Raw genomic sequence first — 17239 nt, 5'->3', positions numbered from 1 at the left:
CCAGTGCTGAGTAACTTTATATTAAACTTTAGTGCACTAAAAGCATTATTTAAATACCCTATCTGACTTCTGTTCACTTTATTGATCTTTCTCAAATATCTCCACACTTTTTACTTGCTACATGAGTATTTATGTATGGTTCATGAACCACCTCAGTTACCTGGGCTGATTATTTTTCCATATCCCCTACCTCAGACTAACTGTATTTTACAAAGGGAAGAGTATATGAGACAAGATTCTACATTATTAACAAGTTTTCAGGTGGTTATTATATATAGAAACTAAAATTCAAGAATGACTATTCTATATAGGTGACCCAGTATACCCTTCCATAATTCTGGCAGGTTATATTTACTCTAAAAATTTAGGTAAAATATGTGACAAAACCAGATATCACAGCACAAATAAAGTGACTCTTCCTGCTTCCTGGAGAATCAAAACCAGAAGACTGCTTTCACTGTTCAGTAATTTTGAGCATTTGGTACAATTCTGTCCTGGTTACTGCAAGCAACTTTGAGGAAATCCCTTTCTTATTTGTAACATGGGAATGTCAGACTTGGTGGCATCCATGGTCCTCTGCCTCAAAATCCTTGAAAGAGCAGAAATTCCACAAACTCACATCTTCCACTTTCTATAATTCTGGCAGACTAATTTTTTTTTTTTTTTTTTTACTTATGTGGAGACTGCTATACTCACAAGCACCTTTAGAACTAAGCTAAGATCGTTTTATGGATGGTTTTCAATTGTCTTATTAAGGGGCCATTTCCATATTTAAATACCATTTTCTAGGTTTTGCAACTTTATTTGGAGCACAAATATTTCAGGAAGAATTTAGAGCTTTTGAAATGCATCCTGCCAATTTTTGCATAAATCTTTATTTTTTACAACATTGCATTGAGTATTATTTCTCTTGACTGTGGAGTCTTTTTGGAGTCTCCCTTAAATTTGCACCATAGATGAATGTCTCATTTGCTTCACCCTAGTCCTGGCCCTGAGAAAGATACTCAAAACAGATGGTTAGAAGGACAACAAAAAATCTCCCCCAAATTTTGTCAAACAACAGACCAGTTAATTAAGCAAAGTAGATATTACATATCTAAGTATATTGGATCCCCAATAAATGGATTATCTCTCTAATTTATGGAGAAAACCCACAGCTAAAAGTGTGGGTGGTTGGGCATACAAAAGAAACAACAAAGCATTTCAGCCTGGGCACTTCCTTTTGCTGATCTTGACTCATAGAACTTGAAATCTGTCCTTGCACACAAGTTCAGTGCCATATTCTCCTGCTTGCAATGGATAGACAAGTGATATATGCTGATTTAAATTTATCTAGGGGTTCTTGCTTTGCGAGTTCATCACCTCCATCTCTTCCTCAAGGTAAGTACCTTTAATTTTTCCTTTTGGCATTTGTTTATCTTCCAGAGTTAGAATTTCCTCTTGTATTTATACTGACTAGCAGTCTTATATGAATGTTATGGTGGAGCAGCATAGTTTGTCTGAGGTAACAATAACTGTGAACAAAAGCACACACCTTGTAGATTTCTTTGTTCATCAAGATGCTTGTACGAAAAGTGAATATCACTTCTATTACTGAGCCTTGGTTAAAAACCAGGGAGAAATATTTTACATGTACGAACAAAGTAATATTTTTAGAGACACATTGGTACCTTGCTATTAATGGCAACCTACCTAATTCCAAATCCCTTCTCAAAATACTAAGATTAAGTTCCAGCTAATTCACTTCCATAGTATTTTTCACAATACAAAATATAAACTTAAATGACTAGCTTCCTTCATTCTCCAAAGAGACAGGGGAAAAAAATTCTGAAAGAAAATCATATTCAAGATCAAAAACTTCAATATAATTACTATGCAATAATTTCTAACTTTGAAACTTGATATTTGAAAAGTATCACAATTTAGAAGGAGATAAGCCATGAGACCTTGGAGAATATCATTGATGAACCTACTCAGCACTTGGTGAAATTAGCACTTGTCTGAGTTAGTGAAAAAAAATATATATGAAAATTTAATGTGAAGTAATAAATGAGGGATGCTATGGCCTAGACCTGGGTGAAAAAAAGCCAGAAACTAGGCAGAAAATATGTATGAAATTATCATGACTTTCTGAAATCTAAACAAATGTAATATTGGAATTTTTATCTAACCTGATATTCGTTTCATATTGTGCTCGGCCTGTGGGCTATATCCTTTTAGGATGATTTAGTATAGGTTTGAAACTATTAAATTATCAATGTTCCAAATGGGGGGAACAAGTTTAAGTTTACCAAACAAGTTTCACCATACTCTTCATAGGGGAATTAGGGTGAGTTGGAGGATTTTGATAACTACACTTGGGGTTTGGTTTAGACACAGTTGATTTTGTTATAGGAAAGAGCAAGACTTCTTGTACCCTATTCAGATCTAGCAAAAGTAGAGAGAAAGTAAGGTGATGTTGAAAGGGGATGCCAGAAAAAGGGAGATTTTCCTCAAAAGCTACTCTCTATGACCCCAAATCAATGGGTCCAGAATATTTATCTAGTCTGATTATTTTTTTATTCTACAAAATATCATCCTGAACATGGACCTGAAAAAAAAATAGAATAAAATCAACAAAATATGTCATTAAAAAGCACTGACCTGGGATCCCTGGGTGGCGCAGCGGTTTGGCGCCTGCCTTTGGCCCAGAGCACGATCCTGGAGACCTGGGATCGAGTCCCACGTCAGGCTCTCGGTGCATGGAGCCTGCTTCTCTCTCTGCCTCCCTCTCTCTCTCTCTCTCTCTCTGTGACTATCATAAATAAATAAAAATTTTAAAAAGATTGTTTAAAAAAAAAAAAAAAAAAGCACTGACCTGATATTACGGTTATTGTGAAACCACTTCTGAGCTTCCTAGCTAAACTTTTCAGGCTGTGGTAACTATAAAATAGTGAGTGCCCAAAAGAAGTCATTAAAACCAGACAGAGATGTGAGCCGTGACCTATTTTGTTACAGCCAAGGGTTTGGTCCCCTAGAAGAGTAATTATGGTGTTGTGTTGGCAAAATGCTTCACGGTCATTCATTCATTCAAAAATAAACACCTTCTATGTGCCAGGCATATGACTGGTGCTGAGACTACAGAAGTGAGCAAAGTAGAGAAAAAAATCTTTTCCTTTATTGCATTTATATTATACTACTATAGACACATACAGATAAACAAAGAACTAAGTATATTTAAAAAGATCATGTAATATTAAGTGCAATTGAGAAAAATAAAAAGTAGATGTAGAATAACTTTGGGGGAGGACATCAAATGGAATATTCACAGAAGGTGATGGCAAAATGACATGTAAATCAAGACCTGAAAGAATTGTGGGAGAAAGTCATGGTATCTGGGCAAAGAGTCTTTTAGGGGATGAGAATTTGCCCATCCCACTGTAGGAGCAGCATGCTAGTAGCTCCTAGTGTGAACTGTCAGCATGTGTGCAAGGAGAGCTGCAGCAGGTGAAGTTAAAGAGGTCATTGGAAGCCAAACTGAATGGGGAACTGCAGACCATTTATAGACTTTATAGGTTCAGATCTACTGGATAGAAAGCCATTGAAAGATTTAGAGCAACAGAGTAAGATGATTTAGCATACTGTTTATACCCAAAGAAGAGCCCTGGCGGGTATTTCCCAATGACTAAAGTGTACTGGCCCCTTCAGTTTGCTATTGTAACATCATTAATTTAATCTCATGTAGTGCAGTAGAGAAAGTTAATATGGAAGAGTATACCAAGCAAAGGACCTTCCACTCAGTTCCTTAAATTTTACAAGGGGCAACTGAGTGGCTAGGTTGGTTAAGTATAGGATTCTTGGATTCTGCTCAGGTCATATTCTCCCAGTGGTAGGATTGAGCCCCATGTCAGGTTCTGCACTCAATGTTGAGTTGGCTTCAGATTCTTTTTCCCTCTCCTTCTGCCTTTCCCCACTTGCATTCTCTCCCTCAAATAAATAAATAAAATCTTTAAAAAAAAAGTCTTAGCAAGAACAAATTAAGTTTTGGGTGTTTTTTTTTAAGATTTTATCTATTTATTCATGAGAGAGGCAGAGACATAGACAGAGAAAGAAGCAGGCTCCCTGTGGGGAGCCTGATGCAGGAGTCCATCCCAGGACTATGGGACCACAACCTGAGCCAAAGGCTCAACCACTGAACCACCCAGGCATTCCTAAATAAGTATTTTTAAAGTCACTCCAAATTGCCTTTGACCTATACAAATGGCGCCCTACTTACAATGGTTCAACTTAAAATTTTTGGACTTTATAATGGTGCAATAGCAATACAATAGCAATTGCAAATACAATGGCAATAGCAATAGCCAGCAATCCCTGAGTAGCAAACGTGCAATATAGTCCTATCTCATAATGCTGGGCATCAGCCACACAATCAAAAGGGTCAACAACCCACACAACCATTCTGCTTTCCTGTACCTATGCAACCATTTTTTTTTTTTTTTTTGCTTTTTGATTTCTGTTTGCTTCCCGCACCTTTATTTTCTTTCTTTTTTTTCTTCTCTTTTTTTCTTTTTTTTCTTCCTTTTTCCTTTTTCTCTTCTCTTTCCTTCATTCTCTCCTCTCTTTTTCTCCTTTTCCCAATACAACTTGTTTTTGGCCACTCTGTACTGAGCAAAATGACTAGAAGGAAAACCTCACCTCAAAAGAAAGAATCAGAAACAGTCCTCTCTCCCACAGAGTTACAAAATCTGGATTACAATTCAATGTCAGAAAGCCAATTCAGAAGCACTATTATACAGCTACGGGTGGCTCTAGAAAAAAGTATAAAGGACTCAAGAGACTTCATGACTGCAGAATTTAGAGCTAATCAGGCAGAAATTAAAAACCAATTGAATGAGATGCAATCCAAACTACAAGTCCTAACGACGAGGGTTAACGAGGTGGAAGAACGAGTGAGTGACATAGAAGACAAGTTGATGGCAAAGAGGGAAACTGAGGAAAAAAGAGACAATTAAAAGATCATGAGGATAGATTAAGGGAAATAAGTGACAGCCCGAGGGAAAAAAAAACCTACGTTTAATTGGAGTTCCCGAGGGCGCCGAAAGGGCCAGAGGGCCAGAATATATATTTGAACAAATCATAGCTGAAAACTTTCCTAATCTGGAAGGGAAACAGGCATTCAGATCCAGAAAATAGAGAGATCCCCCCCTAAAATCAATAAAAACCGTTCAACACCTCGACATTTAATAGTGAAGCTTGTGAATTCCGAAGATAAAGAGAAGATCCTTAAAGCAGCAAGAGACAAGAAATCCCTGACTGTTATGGGGAGGAGTATTAGGGTAACAGCAGACCTCTCCACGGAGACCTGGCAGGCCAGAAAGGGCTGGCAGGATATATTCAGGGTCCTAAATGAGAAGAACATGCAACCAAGAATCCTTTATCCAGCAAGGCTCTCATTCAAAATGGAAGGAGAGATAAAGAGCTTCCAAGACAGGCAGGAACTGAAAGAATATGTGACCTCCAAACCAGCTCTGCAAGACATTTTAAGGGGGACTCTTAAAATTCCCCTTTAAGAAGAAGTTCAGTGGAACAATCCACAAAAATAAGGACTGAATAGATATCATGATGACACTAAACTCATATCTGTCAATAGTAACTCTGAATGTGAACGGGCTTAATGACCCCATCAAAAGGCGCAGGGTTTCAGACTGGATAAAAAAGCAGGACCCATCTATTTGCTGTCTACAGAGACTCATTTTAGACAGAAGGACACCTACAGCCTGAAAATAAAAGGTTGGAGAACCATTTACCATTCCAATGGTCCTCAAAAGAAAGCAGGGGGAGCCATCCTCATATCAGATAAACTAAAATTTACCCCGAAGACTGTAGTGAGAGATGAAGAGGGACACTATATCATACTTAAAGGATCTATCCAACAAGAGGAATTAACAATCCTCAATATATATGCCCCGAATGTGGGAGCTGCCAAATATATCAATCAATTAATAACCCAAGTTAAGACATACTTAGATAATAATACACTTATACTTGGTGACTTCAATCTAGCTCTTTCTATACTCGATAGGTCTTCTAAGCACAACATCTCCAAAGAAACGAGAACTTTAAATGATACACTGGATCAGATGGATTTCACAGATATCTACAGAACTTTACATCCAAACTCAACTGAATACACATTCTTCTCAAGTGCACATGGAACTTTCTCCAGAATAGACGACATATTGGGTCTGAACAGATTCCAAAAGATTGGGATCGTCCCCTGTATATTCTCAGACCACAATGCCTTGCAATTAGAACTAAATCACAACAAGAAGTTTGGAAGGACCTCAAACACGTGGAGGTTAAGGACCATCCTGCTAAAAGATGAAAGGGTCAACCAGGAAATTAAGGAAGAATTAAAAAGATTCATGGAAACTAATGAGAATGAAGATACAACCATTCAAAATTTTGGGATGCAGCAAAAGCAGTCCTGAGGGGGAAATACATCGCAATACAAGCATCCATTCAAAAACTGGAAAGAACTCAAATACAAAAGCTAACCTTACACCTAAAGGAGCTAGAGAAAAAAACAGCAAATAGATCCTACACCCAGCAGAAGAAGAGAGTTAATAAAGATTTGAGCAGAACTCAACGAAATCGAGACCAGAAGAACTGTGGAACAGATCAAGAAAACCAGGAGTTGGTTCTTTGAAAGAATTAATAAGATAGATTAACCATTTGCCAGCCTTATTAAAAAGAAGAGAGAGGAGACTCAAATTAATAAAATCATGAATGAGAAAGGAGAGATCACTACCAACACCAAGGAAATACAAACGATTTTAAAAACATATTATGAACAGCTATACGCCAATAAATTAGGCAATCTAGAAGAAACGGACGCATTCCTGGAAAGCCACAAACTACCAAAACTGGAACAGGAAGAAATAGAAAACCTGAACAGGCCGATAACCAGGGAGGAAATTGAAGCAGTCATCAAAAACCTCCCAAGACACAAAAGTCCAGGGCCAGATGGCTTCCCAGGGGAATTCTATCAGACGTTTAAAGAAGAAACCATACCTATTCTCCTAAAGCTGTTTGGAAAGATACAAAGAGATGGAGTACTTCCAAATTCGTTCTATGAGTATTGAGTACTTCCAAATTCCAAAACCAGACAAAGACCCCACCAATAAGTAGAATTATAGACCAATATCCCTGATGAACATGGATGCAAAAATTCTCAACAAGATACTAGCCAATAGGATCCAACAGTACAGTAAGAAAATTATTCACCATGACCAAGTAGGATTTATCCCCGGGACACAAGGCTGGTTCAACACTCGTAAAACAATCAATGCGATTCATCATATCAGCAAGAGAAAAACCAAGAACCATATGGTCCTCTCATTAGATGCAGAGAAAGCATTTGACAAAATACAGCATCCATTCCTGATCAAAACTCTTCAGAGTGTAGGGATAGAGGGAACATTCCTCGACATCTTAAAAGCCATCTATGAAAAGCCCACAGCAAATATCATTCTCAGTGGGGAAGCACTGGGATCCTTTCCCCTAAGATCAGGAACAAGACAGGGATGTCCACTCTCACCACTGCTATTCAACATAGTACTGGAAGTCCTAGCCTCAGCAATCAGACAACAAAAAGTCATTAAAGGCATTCAAATTGGCAAAGAAGAAGTCAAACTCTCCCTCTTCGCTGATGATATGATACTCTACATAGAAAACCCAAAAGCATCCACCCCAAGATTGCTAGAACTCATACAGCAATTTGGTAGCGTGGCAGGATACAAAATCAATGCCCAGAAATCAGTGGCATTTCTATACACTAACAATGAGCCTGAAGAAAGAGAAACTAAGGAGTCAATCCCATTTATAATTGCACCCAAAACTCTAAGATACCTAGGAATAAACCTAACCAAAGAGGTAAAGGTTCTATACCCTAAAAACTACAGAACACTTCTGAAAGAAATGGAGGAGGACACAAAGAGATGGAAAAATATTCCATGCTCATAGATTGGCAGAATTAATGTTGTGAAAATGTCAATGTTACCCAGGGCAATTTATATGTTTAATGCAATCCCTATCAAAATACCTTCAGATAGTATAGAACAAATTATTTTAAGATTTGTGTAGAATCAGAAAAGACCCCGAATAGCCAGGGGAATTTTAAAAAAGAGAACCATATCTGGGAGCATCACAATGCCAGATTTCAGGTTGTACTACAAAGCTGTGGTCATCAAGACAGTGTGGTACTGGCACAAAAACAGACACATAGATCAATGGAACAGAATAGAGAACCCAGAAGTGGACCCTGAACTTTATGGTCAACTAATATTCTATAAAGGAGGTAAAACTATCCATTGGAAGAAAGACAGTCTCTTCAATAAATGGTGCTGGGAAAATTGGACATCGACATGTAGAAGAATGAAACTAGACCACTCTCTTGCACCATACACAAAGATAAACTCAAAATGGATGAAAGATCTAAATGTGAGACAAGAGTCCATCAAAATCCTAGAGGAGAACACAGGCAACACCCTTTTTGAACTCGGCCACAGTAACTTCTTGCAAGATACATCCACGAAGGCAAAAGAAAAAAAAGTAAAAATGAACTATTGGGACTTCATCAAGATAAGAAGCTTTTGCACAGCAAAGGATACAGTCAACAAAACTAAAAGACAACCTACAGAAAGGGAGAAGATATTTGCAAATGACATATCAGATAAAGGGCTAGTTTCCAAGATCTATAAAGAACTTATTAAACTCAACACCAAAGAAACAAACAATCCCATCATGAAATGGGCAAAAGACATGAAGAGAAACCTCACAGAGGAAGTCATAGACCCGGCCAACAAGCACATGAGAAAATGCTCTTCATCACTTGCTATCAGGAAATACAAATCAAAACCACAATGAGATCCCACCTCACACCAGTGAGAATGGGGAAAATTAACAAGGCAGGAAACCACAAATGTTGGAGAGGATGTGGAGAAAAGGGAACCCTCTTACACTGTTGGTGGGAATGTGAACTGGTGCAGCCACTCTGGAAAACTGTGTGGAGGTTCCTCAAAGAGTTAAACATAGACCTGCCCTACGACCCAGCAATTGCACTGTTGGGGATTTACCCCAAAGATACAGATGCAATGAAACACTGGGACACCTGCACCCTGATGATTCTAGCAGCAATGGCCACGATAGCCAGACTGTGGAAGGAGCCTCGGTGTGCATCGAAAGATGAATGGATAAAGAAGATGTGGTCTATGTATACAATGGAATATTCCTCAGCCATTAGAAACGACAAATACCCACCATTTGCTTCAACGTGGATGGAACTGGAGGGTATTATGCTGAGTGAAGTAAGTCAATCGGAGAAGGACAAACATTGTATGTTCTCATTCATTTGGGGAATATAAATAATAGTGAAAGGGAATAGAAGGGAAGGGAGAAGAAATGTGTGGGAAATATCAGAAAGGGAGACAGAATGTAACGACTCCTAACTCTGGGAAACTAACTAGGGGTGGTGGAAGGGGAGGAGGGCGGGGGGTGGGGGTGACTGGGTGACGGGCACTGAGGGGGGCACTTGACGGAATCAGCACTAGGTGTTATTCTGTATGTAGGTAAATTGAACACCAATAAAAAATAAATTTATTATAAAAAAAGAAAATTACTCTCATTATTTTTCCTATGAAATCTAAGATTTTAAAGATGTCTAGAACCAAAATACATTGTTGATAAAGTTATTAATTTAGGCTTCCCTTCTTGTAAACTAATACAATCACAATTTCTGATGAACATGAGATATACAGCATGTTGCAAATGATATGATTTCAAAGAAAACCAAATGTATTTGATATTTTGTTAGACTATGCAATGCTGTAAACATAAGTTCAGGTTATGTTTCATTCGTTGAAAGACTGAAAATAATATGCATTCCTCTAAAACATTCTTCCTCAAATGCCATACAACTGACTCAAGATGGAGATAATTGTTTTACACAGTAAAGCAGAGGAATCCGTGTCCAAGAATAGAATTGTTGTATATAACCAGAACCTAAAATGGTGCTTAGCACAATATAGAGTTCTTTCTAAAATATCTTGACTGGACGAAGGTCATCTTTTTTAGACAAAATTCTTTGACTTACTTCCGACAATAGGGCAGTGCTTCATTTTTACACAGCACTTGGCAATTGTCAAAACTTTTTCTGTCTATCCCATTTGATTATTACACTGATCATTTGTACATAAGACAAACATAAATATATTTCTGTTTTATCAATGAGCAAGCTCTTAGCTGGATCAGACTGAGAATCTACTTTGAGGGTCTCTAATATGGCTGATAAATGTTCTTTCCTGCCCCCAGCTCCCAAAATGACTCTGTGTATATTGATCCAAACCACCCTTGCTTTTTGTATGAAATGAACTCAACTATATTAACTGAGTGTATTTTCTTACCTTCTCAGATGTCTGTCAAGGTTCAGCTTGGCATCAGTTTGCTCTGAAACTTGGTTGTACCGCAGTTATTCTTCTTACTTTGACTGTGATTGGGTTGAGTGTTTCAGGTAAGTGATTCAAGATCATTTGCTTCAGAATACTAATACTACTTCTATAAAAAAATGTTAGAGTACCAACATCATTTGGCCACCTTAAACTTAGTGAAAGAGCAATAACATAAAAACAATTACAAAAAAGTGCTTTTCACAATTCTCTGCCCAAATCTACTCCACAAACTTCAGCCTTTCACATTTCTCTTCCTAATTATTCTGATCACCTTTGTTTGATATTTCAGATGTGTTCCCAGAACCTAAAAATAATCACAATTATAGTAAAAAAAATGGTAATGACAAAAGAATTAAATTTTTCCATTATTTATAGTTTTTTGAGTGTCTACTAAGTCTACTAAATTTCAGATTGCACTAGGCATTCTCTCCTATGGGATACATGTAATTATACTCATCCTGAAGATGAGAAAGCTTGGTCAGGAGTATAAACAACTTAAAAGTAGATAGCTGATACGTCAAGGTCTGTGTGAGTTCACTGTTCTACGTAGTTTCTTGTTTGTTTGTGTATGTATGCTGTATTCTAACTAGACCCTTTGCTATTGCCTCGTCTTCTGTCCACATTCAGCCTTGTTGAGATAACATAGTGATCCTGAAATGATCAATATAACATATCCATTTCACCACATTCAGCATTTAATCTTCTTGTGGTCTCTCCTTATTTACTAGTGATATTCTTAAGACAAAACTCATCAATAGAAGAATGTCGAGTAGATGTTCAAGTGAACGGGAATGAAACAACAGGTAAGTGGGTAGCTTGATTTTCCTAAAAATAACAGCCATACATTACAGAAGTAAAGGCTCCTAACAACTTATATGTTAAGATGGCGTTATCTTTCTGACTTTGTTGAACAAAACTGAGGAATGAAAAGGGTAAGCAACTCACTTAGGGTCATATTCCTAGTAAGAGGCACAATGGAAATTACACCTGTGACCTGATATCAGAGACTATGATCTTAACCACCAGTTCATGTCATTTCCTGAGAAGTTGCTCCTAGAATATTCAATAATTAATACCAAATATTATGTTAAAAAGTAAAATATACACTCCCATGAAATATTTAATGATTTTAATGAGGCTGTCAAAGAAATAACTTTTGTCTGAAGCTAATTAGTAGAACTAAAACAAAATGAATTTTTAAATATTTATTGTGTTTGTTAATCTCAATGATCATTAATCTTAAAACATTACTCTTGCTGCACTAGGTAGTATGAGTTAATAAAGACACTATTGTGGAATGACTGTAGTAGGATGTGATCATGATTATGCACATTCTTACAGAACAGAAATGTTAAGAAATTGGAAAAATCCTTCTGAAAAATGTTATCCAATAGATTTCATTAAGTCAGCAAATAGATAATTTGGCAATTAGAAATTTTCCATAGAATTTGTCATCAATTTAGTGAAATCAATTGCCTTGCAGCTCACATGTTATTTAACATAAACATTTTTTTAGATAACTACATGTTGGACATATAGTGGAGTCAGCACTAGTGATGAGTTTAAGGAAACTCAGAAATAGTTTTGACTCTACCACCATCTGATTGTGTGGACTTATTCTGTCAGTACCTTAAAAAGCAAGATGTGGTTCCTTAAATGATTTTGATGCTCTTCCTCTGTTCTAATATTCTATGATTCCATCTATGCTCAACATATCTGGTCATGAATTTCCAATTCTTGATACCAGAATGAATAAAAATAAGTCTCAAAAATCGCAAAATTATAATAAATTCACTTGTTGTTCTCCTAGTGATAATCAGAGACTTTGGTGCATTTACAATGACCCGTGTATTTGTGATTGGTTGTGGTGGGTGGAGACAGGACAAAATATAACACCTACTTATTTCTTCTTTCTGTATACCTCAGAGAAACCAAATCTGTTACAGTGCCCAGTACATTGGCATCTACTCCAAGAAAAATGCTTGTTTTTTTCTCATGCTTCCAACACTTGGAAAGACAGTCTAACTGACTGTTCTGCGAAAGAATCCAGTTTGCTGCTTATTCAGGATCAGGAAGAGTTGGTAAATAATTATATAAGACACCTTAATAGAATTTAGCACTTTTTTGTAGCCATACCAAGATTTGGGCTTTAGAGCAGAGGTTCTATGTGGATAGAAGTAGCAACTCGGGCTTCAAGAAGCTCACAATCTGAGAGACTAAACACACATGTGAGCAAATAATTGAATATAACTTAACATATGCAATAATATGAATATAAATAGACAATAATATCACAAAGAAGGAGTAATTAACTCTCATGGGGAGTTAAGAAAGGCATCATAGACAAGGTGAGATTTGAACTCAGTTTTAGAGAATAAGTAGAAAAATGCAAACCATGAATAGTAGTACAGATTGAATATCTAATCATTCCTTTCGTTTCATTGATAGAGACTCATAAGAGGACTGATATATAAAAAAGAAATTCTGTTTTGGATTGGACTGAATTTAACATTATCAGAGAAGAAATGGAAGTGGATAAATGGTTCGTTTTTAAATTCAAATATGTGAGTATTAGATCAGCTCATTTGAATATTCACTCTATCAGGTTTACATTTCTAGATAGTGAACATTGTTATGGAAAATTGAGTTTTGTGGTTTTAATTTAGTTTAGAAATTTTCAAGAGGTTCAGAATAGACAAAGAAGATGAATGATGTTGAAGTTATTGGTTGAAAAGTTCCATATATGAAAAGACATCAGGCCATTACAGCAAGGTATATTTTTATCTGCAAGGTGGTTTTAGAGGAGACAAGAAATAGGCTTTTTTTTGGGAGGAGCACATGAAATTAAACAATCTCTAGCTGGAAGCTTATAGTATGCCAAAATTTTTAAGTGAATATAAAAGGAAAAGGGAACAGTGAATATAAAAAGAAAAAGAAAAAAGCAAATATCAGAGTGCAGAATCTAGACACACCAAAAGCCTTATTGACAACATGAACAGTTGATTAATATATATTTTATATGTTTTATGTATTCTCTACTGTATTCTTACAATAAGCTAGAGAAAAGAAAATATTAAGAAATCATAAGAACAGAAAATACATTTACAGCACTGCACTGTATTTATTTTTAAAAATGCATAGAAGCGAACTTGTGTAATTCAAACCCATGTTGTTCAAAGGTCAGCTGTATATTTTAACCAGTGGTATAAAGGAAACAGTCATTTGAGGGAATGTGTTAATATAGCTTAGGCCACAAAGGATCTATTTGCTGTTTTCTATTGGGGTCTCATTATAGTTTCTTGTGTAAGATGGTCAAGGTAATAGTATAATAGGAGAGTGGATACTGGACAGGTAAATTACATATTTTAACAGAATTTATGGTTCATTTCACAACAAGGGAAGAGTATTTTTTTCCTCAGAAGCAAAAGTATGAAGGTATTCAATAATGTTTCTGAAAAGAACTTTCAATAAGTTTTTCAGAAGAGATGATATACATTGCATTTTTGAGTCTGTAAATGATTCAATCAAATTTGTATAAATTATAGTTAAAACGCTTTTTGTCATTCAAAAAACATGAGGAACATGAGGAAAAAACATGAAATTTAAAACACAAGAACATGTTCAAGTTTATCTACAGTGATAATTTATATGAGTAAGTATTAAACATTGAAAAGATGTTGGCTTAGTTAACAAATTTTTACATTGTTTGACCCATGTTCTAAACTGTTTTTAAAAATGTGATTCTTTAAAAGATGGTTTTAAAATAAGTGCTGTGGATGGCACAGTTGGTGATTGGTTTTGGCTCAAGTCATGATTTCCTGGGTCCTGGGATTGAGCTTTGTGTTGGGCTTCATGCTCAGCACAGAGTCTACTTGGGTTTCTTTCTCCCTCTCCCTCTGCTCCTCCCCCCGTGCACTCTCTCTTCATATAAATAAATCACCAATCAATCAATCAATCAATTAATAAAGTAAGTGTTCCAGAATAGAATAAACTTATGAAAAGGCAAGCATACTCATTCTGTTAAGTAAAATCTATCCTTACACCACAGGTACACCACAAACACACCACACATACACAACACACACAGAAAAACTCACCAAAAACGACACAGACATACACCAAACATGCATCACACATATACTACACATAAAACACACTCACTACACATACACAACACATATACACCACATGTACTCCACATATATACCATACACACACAGCACAGACACACAAAAAATCCATTCTCATTTTTTACATGCTTTCTAGGTATTATTTTCTATACTTTATTTAAATATAAATGAAAACTTGATATTAAATAATTTTTATTTTTTATACATAGTAAAGATTAATTTTGGCTGATTAAATTTAGCATGTGTGGGTGTGGATGTGTATTTATTTTACTGAGATTCAAAATAAAATTGGAAAATGCTGAAGTGTCTGTGAGCAGAGATATAGGTAAAGGGGATTATATTCAGCTGAACATTCCATTTTACTCTGGGATAAAAAACAATATTTTAAGGTATCAGTGAACAGATACACCTGAAAGGTATTGAGTTATAGTAGAAATGGTATCAGGTTCTGTTTTCATTTTAACTGTCAGCCTGGCTTTCAGGTAAGGAAAAAAATAGAGGGTTGATAATTTTCTTCACAGGACTACTGAAGGACTAAATGAGATAAATTTAGAGAACCAGGCTGACATCAGGCCAAGGAAAGCCTGGGAGGCCACTGAGGGCCTTTCAGAAAAAAAAAACAAAAAAAGTCATTGACCTGGCCATCTGAGCATTACAAAAGTTATCTTGAAATTGTTAAGAAGGGATCAAAAGGGTAGAAGAGATAAAACATGGCAGACTTCGGCAATAGCCCAGTTGAAAGAAGTTCATAATTTGACTAGAGTGTCAGACACTTGAGAGGAATCAGATTGGCTGCTCAGGCCCAAGGGGCTGCATGAAGGAATGCATTGAAGGAACAAAGAAAACCTGTGACACACCCTGTCCACTGCCACCACTCCACTTTGTTTGAAAGCAGATAAACTTATCTTGAACTCACCCCATCCTGGCACCTCACCCTAATGCTGCCTATTTTGTTTTTGATTCTACTCCCACCCTTACCTGCAGACACCCACCAACCTCTGTTTGGAATTGGAAAAAAAAAAGGAAACCTCTGACCACATACCACACAAATGAAGCCTCTCTCCCTAGCTGTGTCCAAAGTCTGTAGACTCTGGATGCCCATTACACACTGTGTACTTAATATGTTTCCTCAGCACATACTTTGTTTAAGCATTGTCATACTTTCACAAGTGCCATTTCAGTGTGTCCCCCAAATATTAGTGGTTATGTCCTATATATTTAAGAAAATTTAAGTTTAGTAGAATTAAAAAAATTTTTCACGTGATATATTAGTAATAGAGTGGGGATAAGAAGAGAATTCCAGCCTCTAAAGCTTGTTTTCTTCGTATATATTATGAAGTTTCTTGTTAGAGGACGTTTTTCCAGGGAAGATCAACTCGCAAGTTTCAGAGATTTATGAGTTCCACATGTTGCTCCATGCTCAGCGAGGAGTCTGCTCTCTCTCCCTCTCTTCTGCTCCTCCCCCCAACTTGTGCTCTAAATAAGTCAATTAATTAATTAACTAATTAATTAATTAAATCTTTTTAAAAAGTTTATACCATTATATTTGTGACTGCATACTTACTCTATACCTAATAATTTGGCATCCTATTGTTTCCTGAAAGTTGTAGGAGACACTGGCTAGATGAGGAGAATTAATTACGCGAGAAAATCCCAAATACTAACAGAGACATTTCTTTTGCTTCGCAGATTACAAATTGCTGGTTATAATAAAGAAAGCAGCTGCGTTTACATCTCTCTGACAGGAATTGTTTCAGAGAACTGTGATGCAGAAAATCAATGGATCTGCCAAAAAGAACTGAAACCTGACAGAAATAAAATATGTTCTAAATTCTGACTACGCATCCCCTCTCAATTTCTTTACTTTTCACTCAGGTCTCTGCTATTTTAATTATGCATATGGTTAAACTGGCCTACTGTATATTTAATAGCACAAAATGCATCAATACTGAGAATTCTAAAACTATTGTGAATCTTACAGAAGTTCATGTCTAATCTCCTCACTAAATGAATGAGGAAACAAATACATAGGGAAAACATGTATCATTTTTAAGATAGAGTGATGTTCTATGGAAACAGTCAGACCAGCTGAGAGGAATGGTTTCCAGACTGGGGTATATGTGTGGCCTTCATTGGTCCCCTCTATGCCTTAGCTCACCTCTAGAAGTTTTAGTAAAAGATTTCTAAAGTCCTGTGAATATGTAATAGTCTATGATTTTTCATATTATCACACAACTGGATTGCGGCAGGACCCTGACTTAAATCCATTCATTTGACTCTGATATCAGAATCTCAATCAAAGGATCCTGGGAAGGGATCTAAACTCCACCATTCCAATGTTCTTCCCATTTTAATGTTCTCATTACGTCTTTATTTTCCTTCTATGTCTCCTTTTATCTATGGCTCACATACAACTGTAGGAAATATGTAATTAAATTTTTCATTACTTAATGGGAAATCAGTGATATTTTTTCAACGAAAGAGAAATTATTCAAATAAATATCATGAAAGTTCACTTTTTAAAACATGCCATATTTTCTGTGGAGAGCAAATAAATAATAATTAATAATACTGAATTTACTCTGTAAGGAGGCTTATAAAAATTTTTCTGAAAAATACATA

At 36.2% G+C, this 17239-nt stretch overlaps 1 protein-coding gene across 1 annotated transcript; it reads left to right on the top strand.

Annotated features, from left to right (window-relative positions):
* The first annotated feature begins 1206 nt into the window (after positions 1-1206).
* KLRB1 (killer cell lectin like receptor B1) lies at positions 1207-16458 on the top strand. Its single transcript, XM_038576122.1, has 6 exons — positions 1207-1380; positions 10451-10549; positions 11216-11290; positions 12414-12568; positions 12936-13051; positions 16307-16458. Exons 1-6 carry the CDS (start codon positions 1296-1298, stop codon positions 16452-16454), a joined length of 678 nt encoding a protein of 225 aa, XP_038432050.1. The 5' UTR covers positions 1207-1295; the 3' UTR covers positions 16455-16458.
* The last annotated feature ends 781 nt before the right edge of the window (positions 16459-17239 follow it).

Source organism: Canis lupus, chromosome 27 (genome assembly GCF_011100685.1).
Source record: "Canis lupus familiaris isolate Mischka breed German Shepherd chromosome 27, alternate assembly UU_Cfam_GSD_1.0, whole genome shotgun sequence".
NCBI classification, from domain to species: Eukaryota; Metazoa; Chordata; class Mammalia; order Carnivora; family Canidae; genus Canis; species Canis lupus.
The sequence above is the reverse complement of the archived record's forward strand: the minus strand, read 5'-3'. Positions and strand labels throughout refer to the sequence as shown.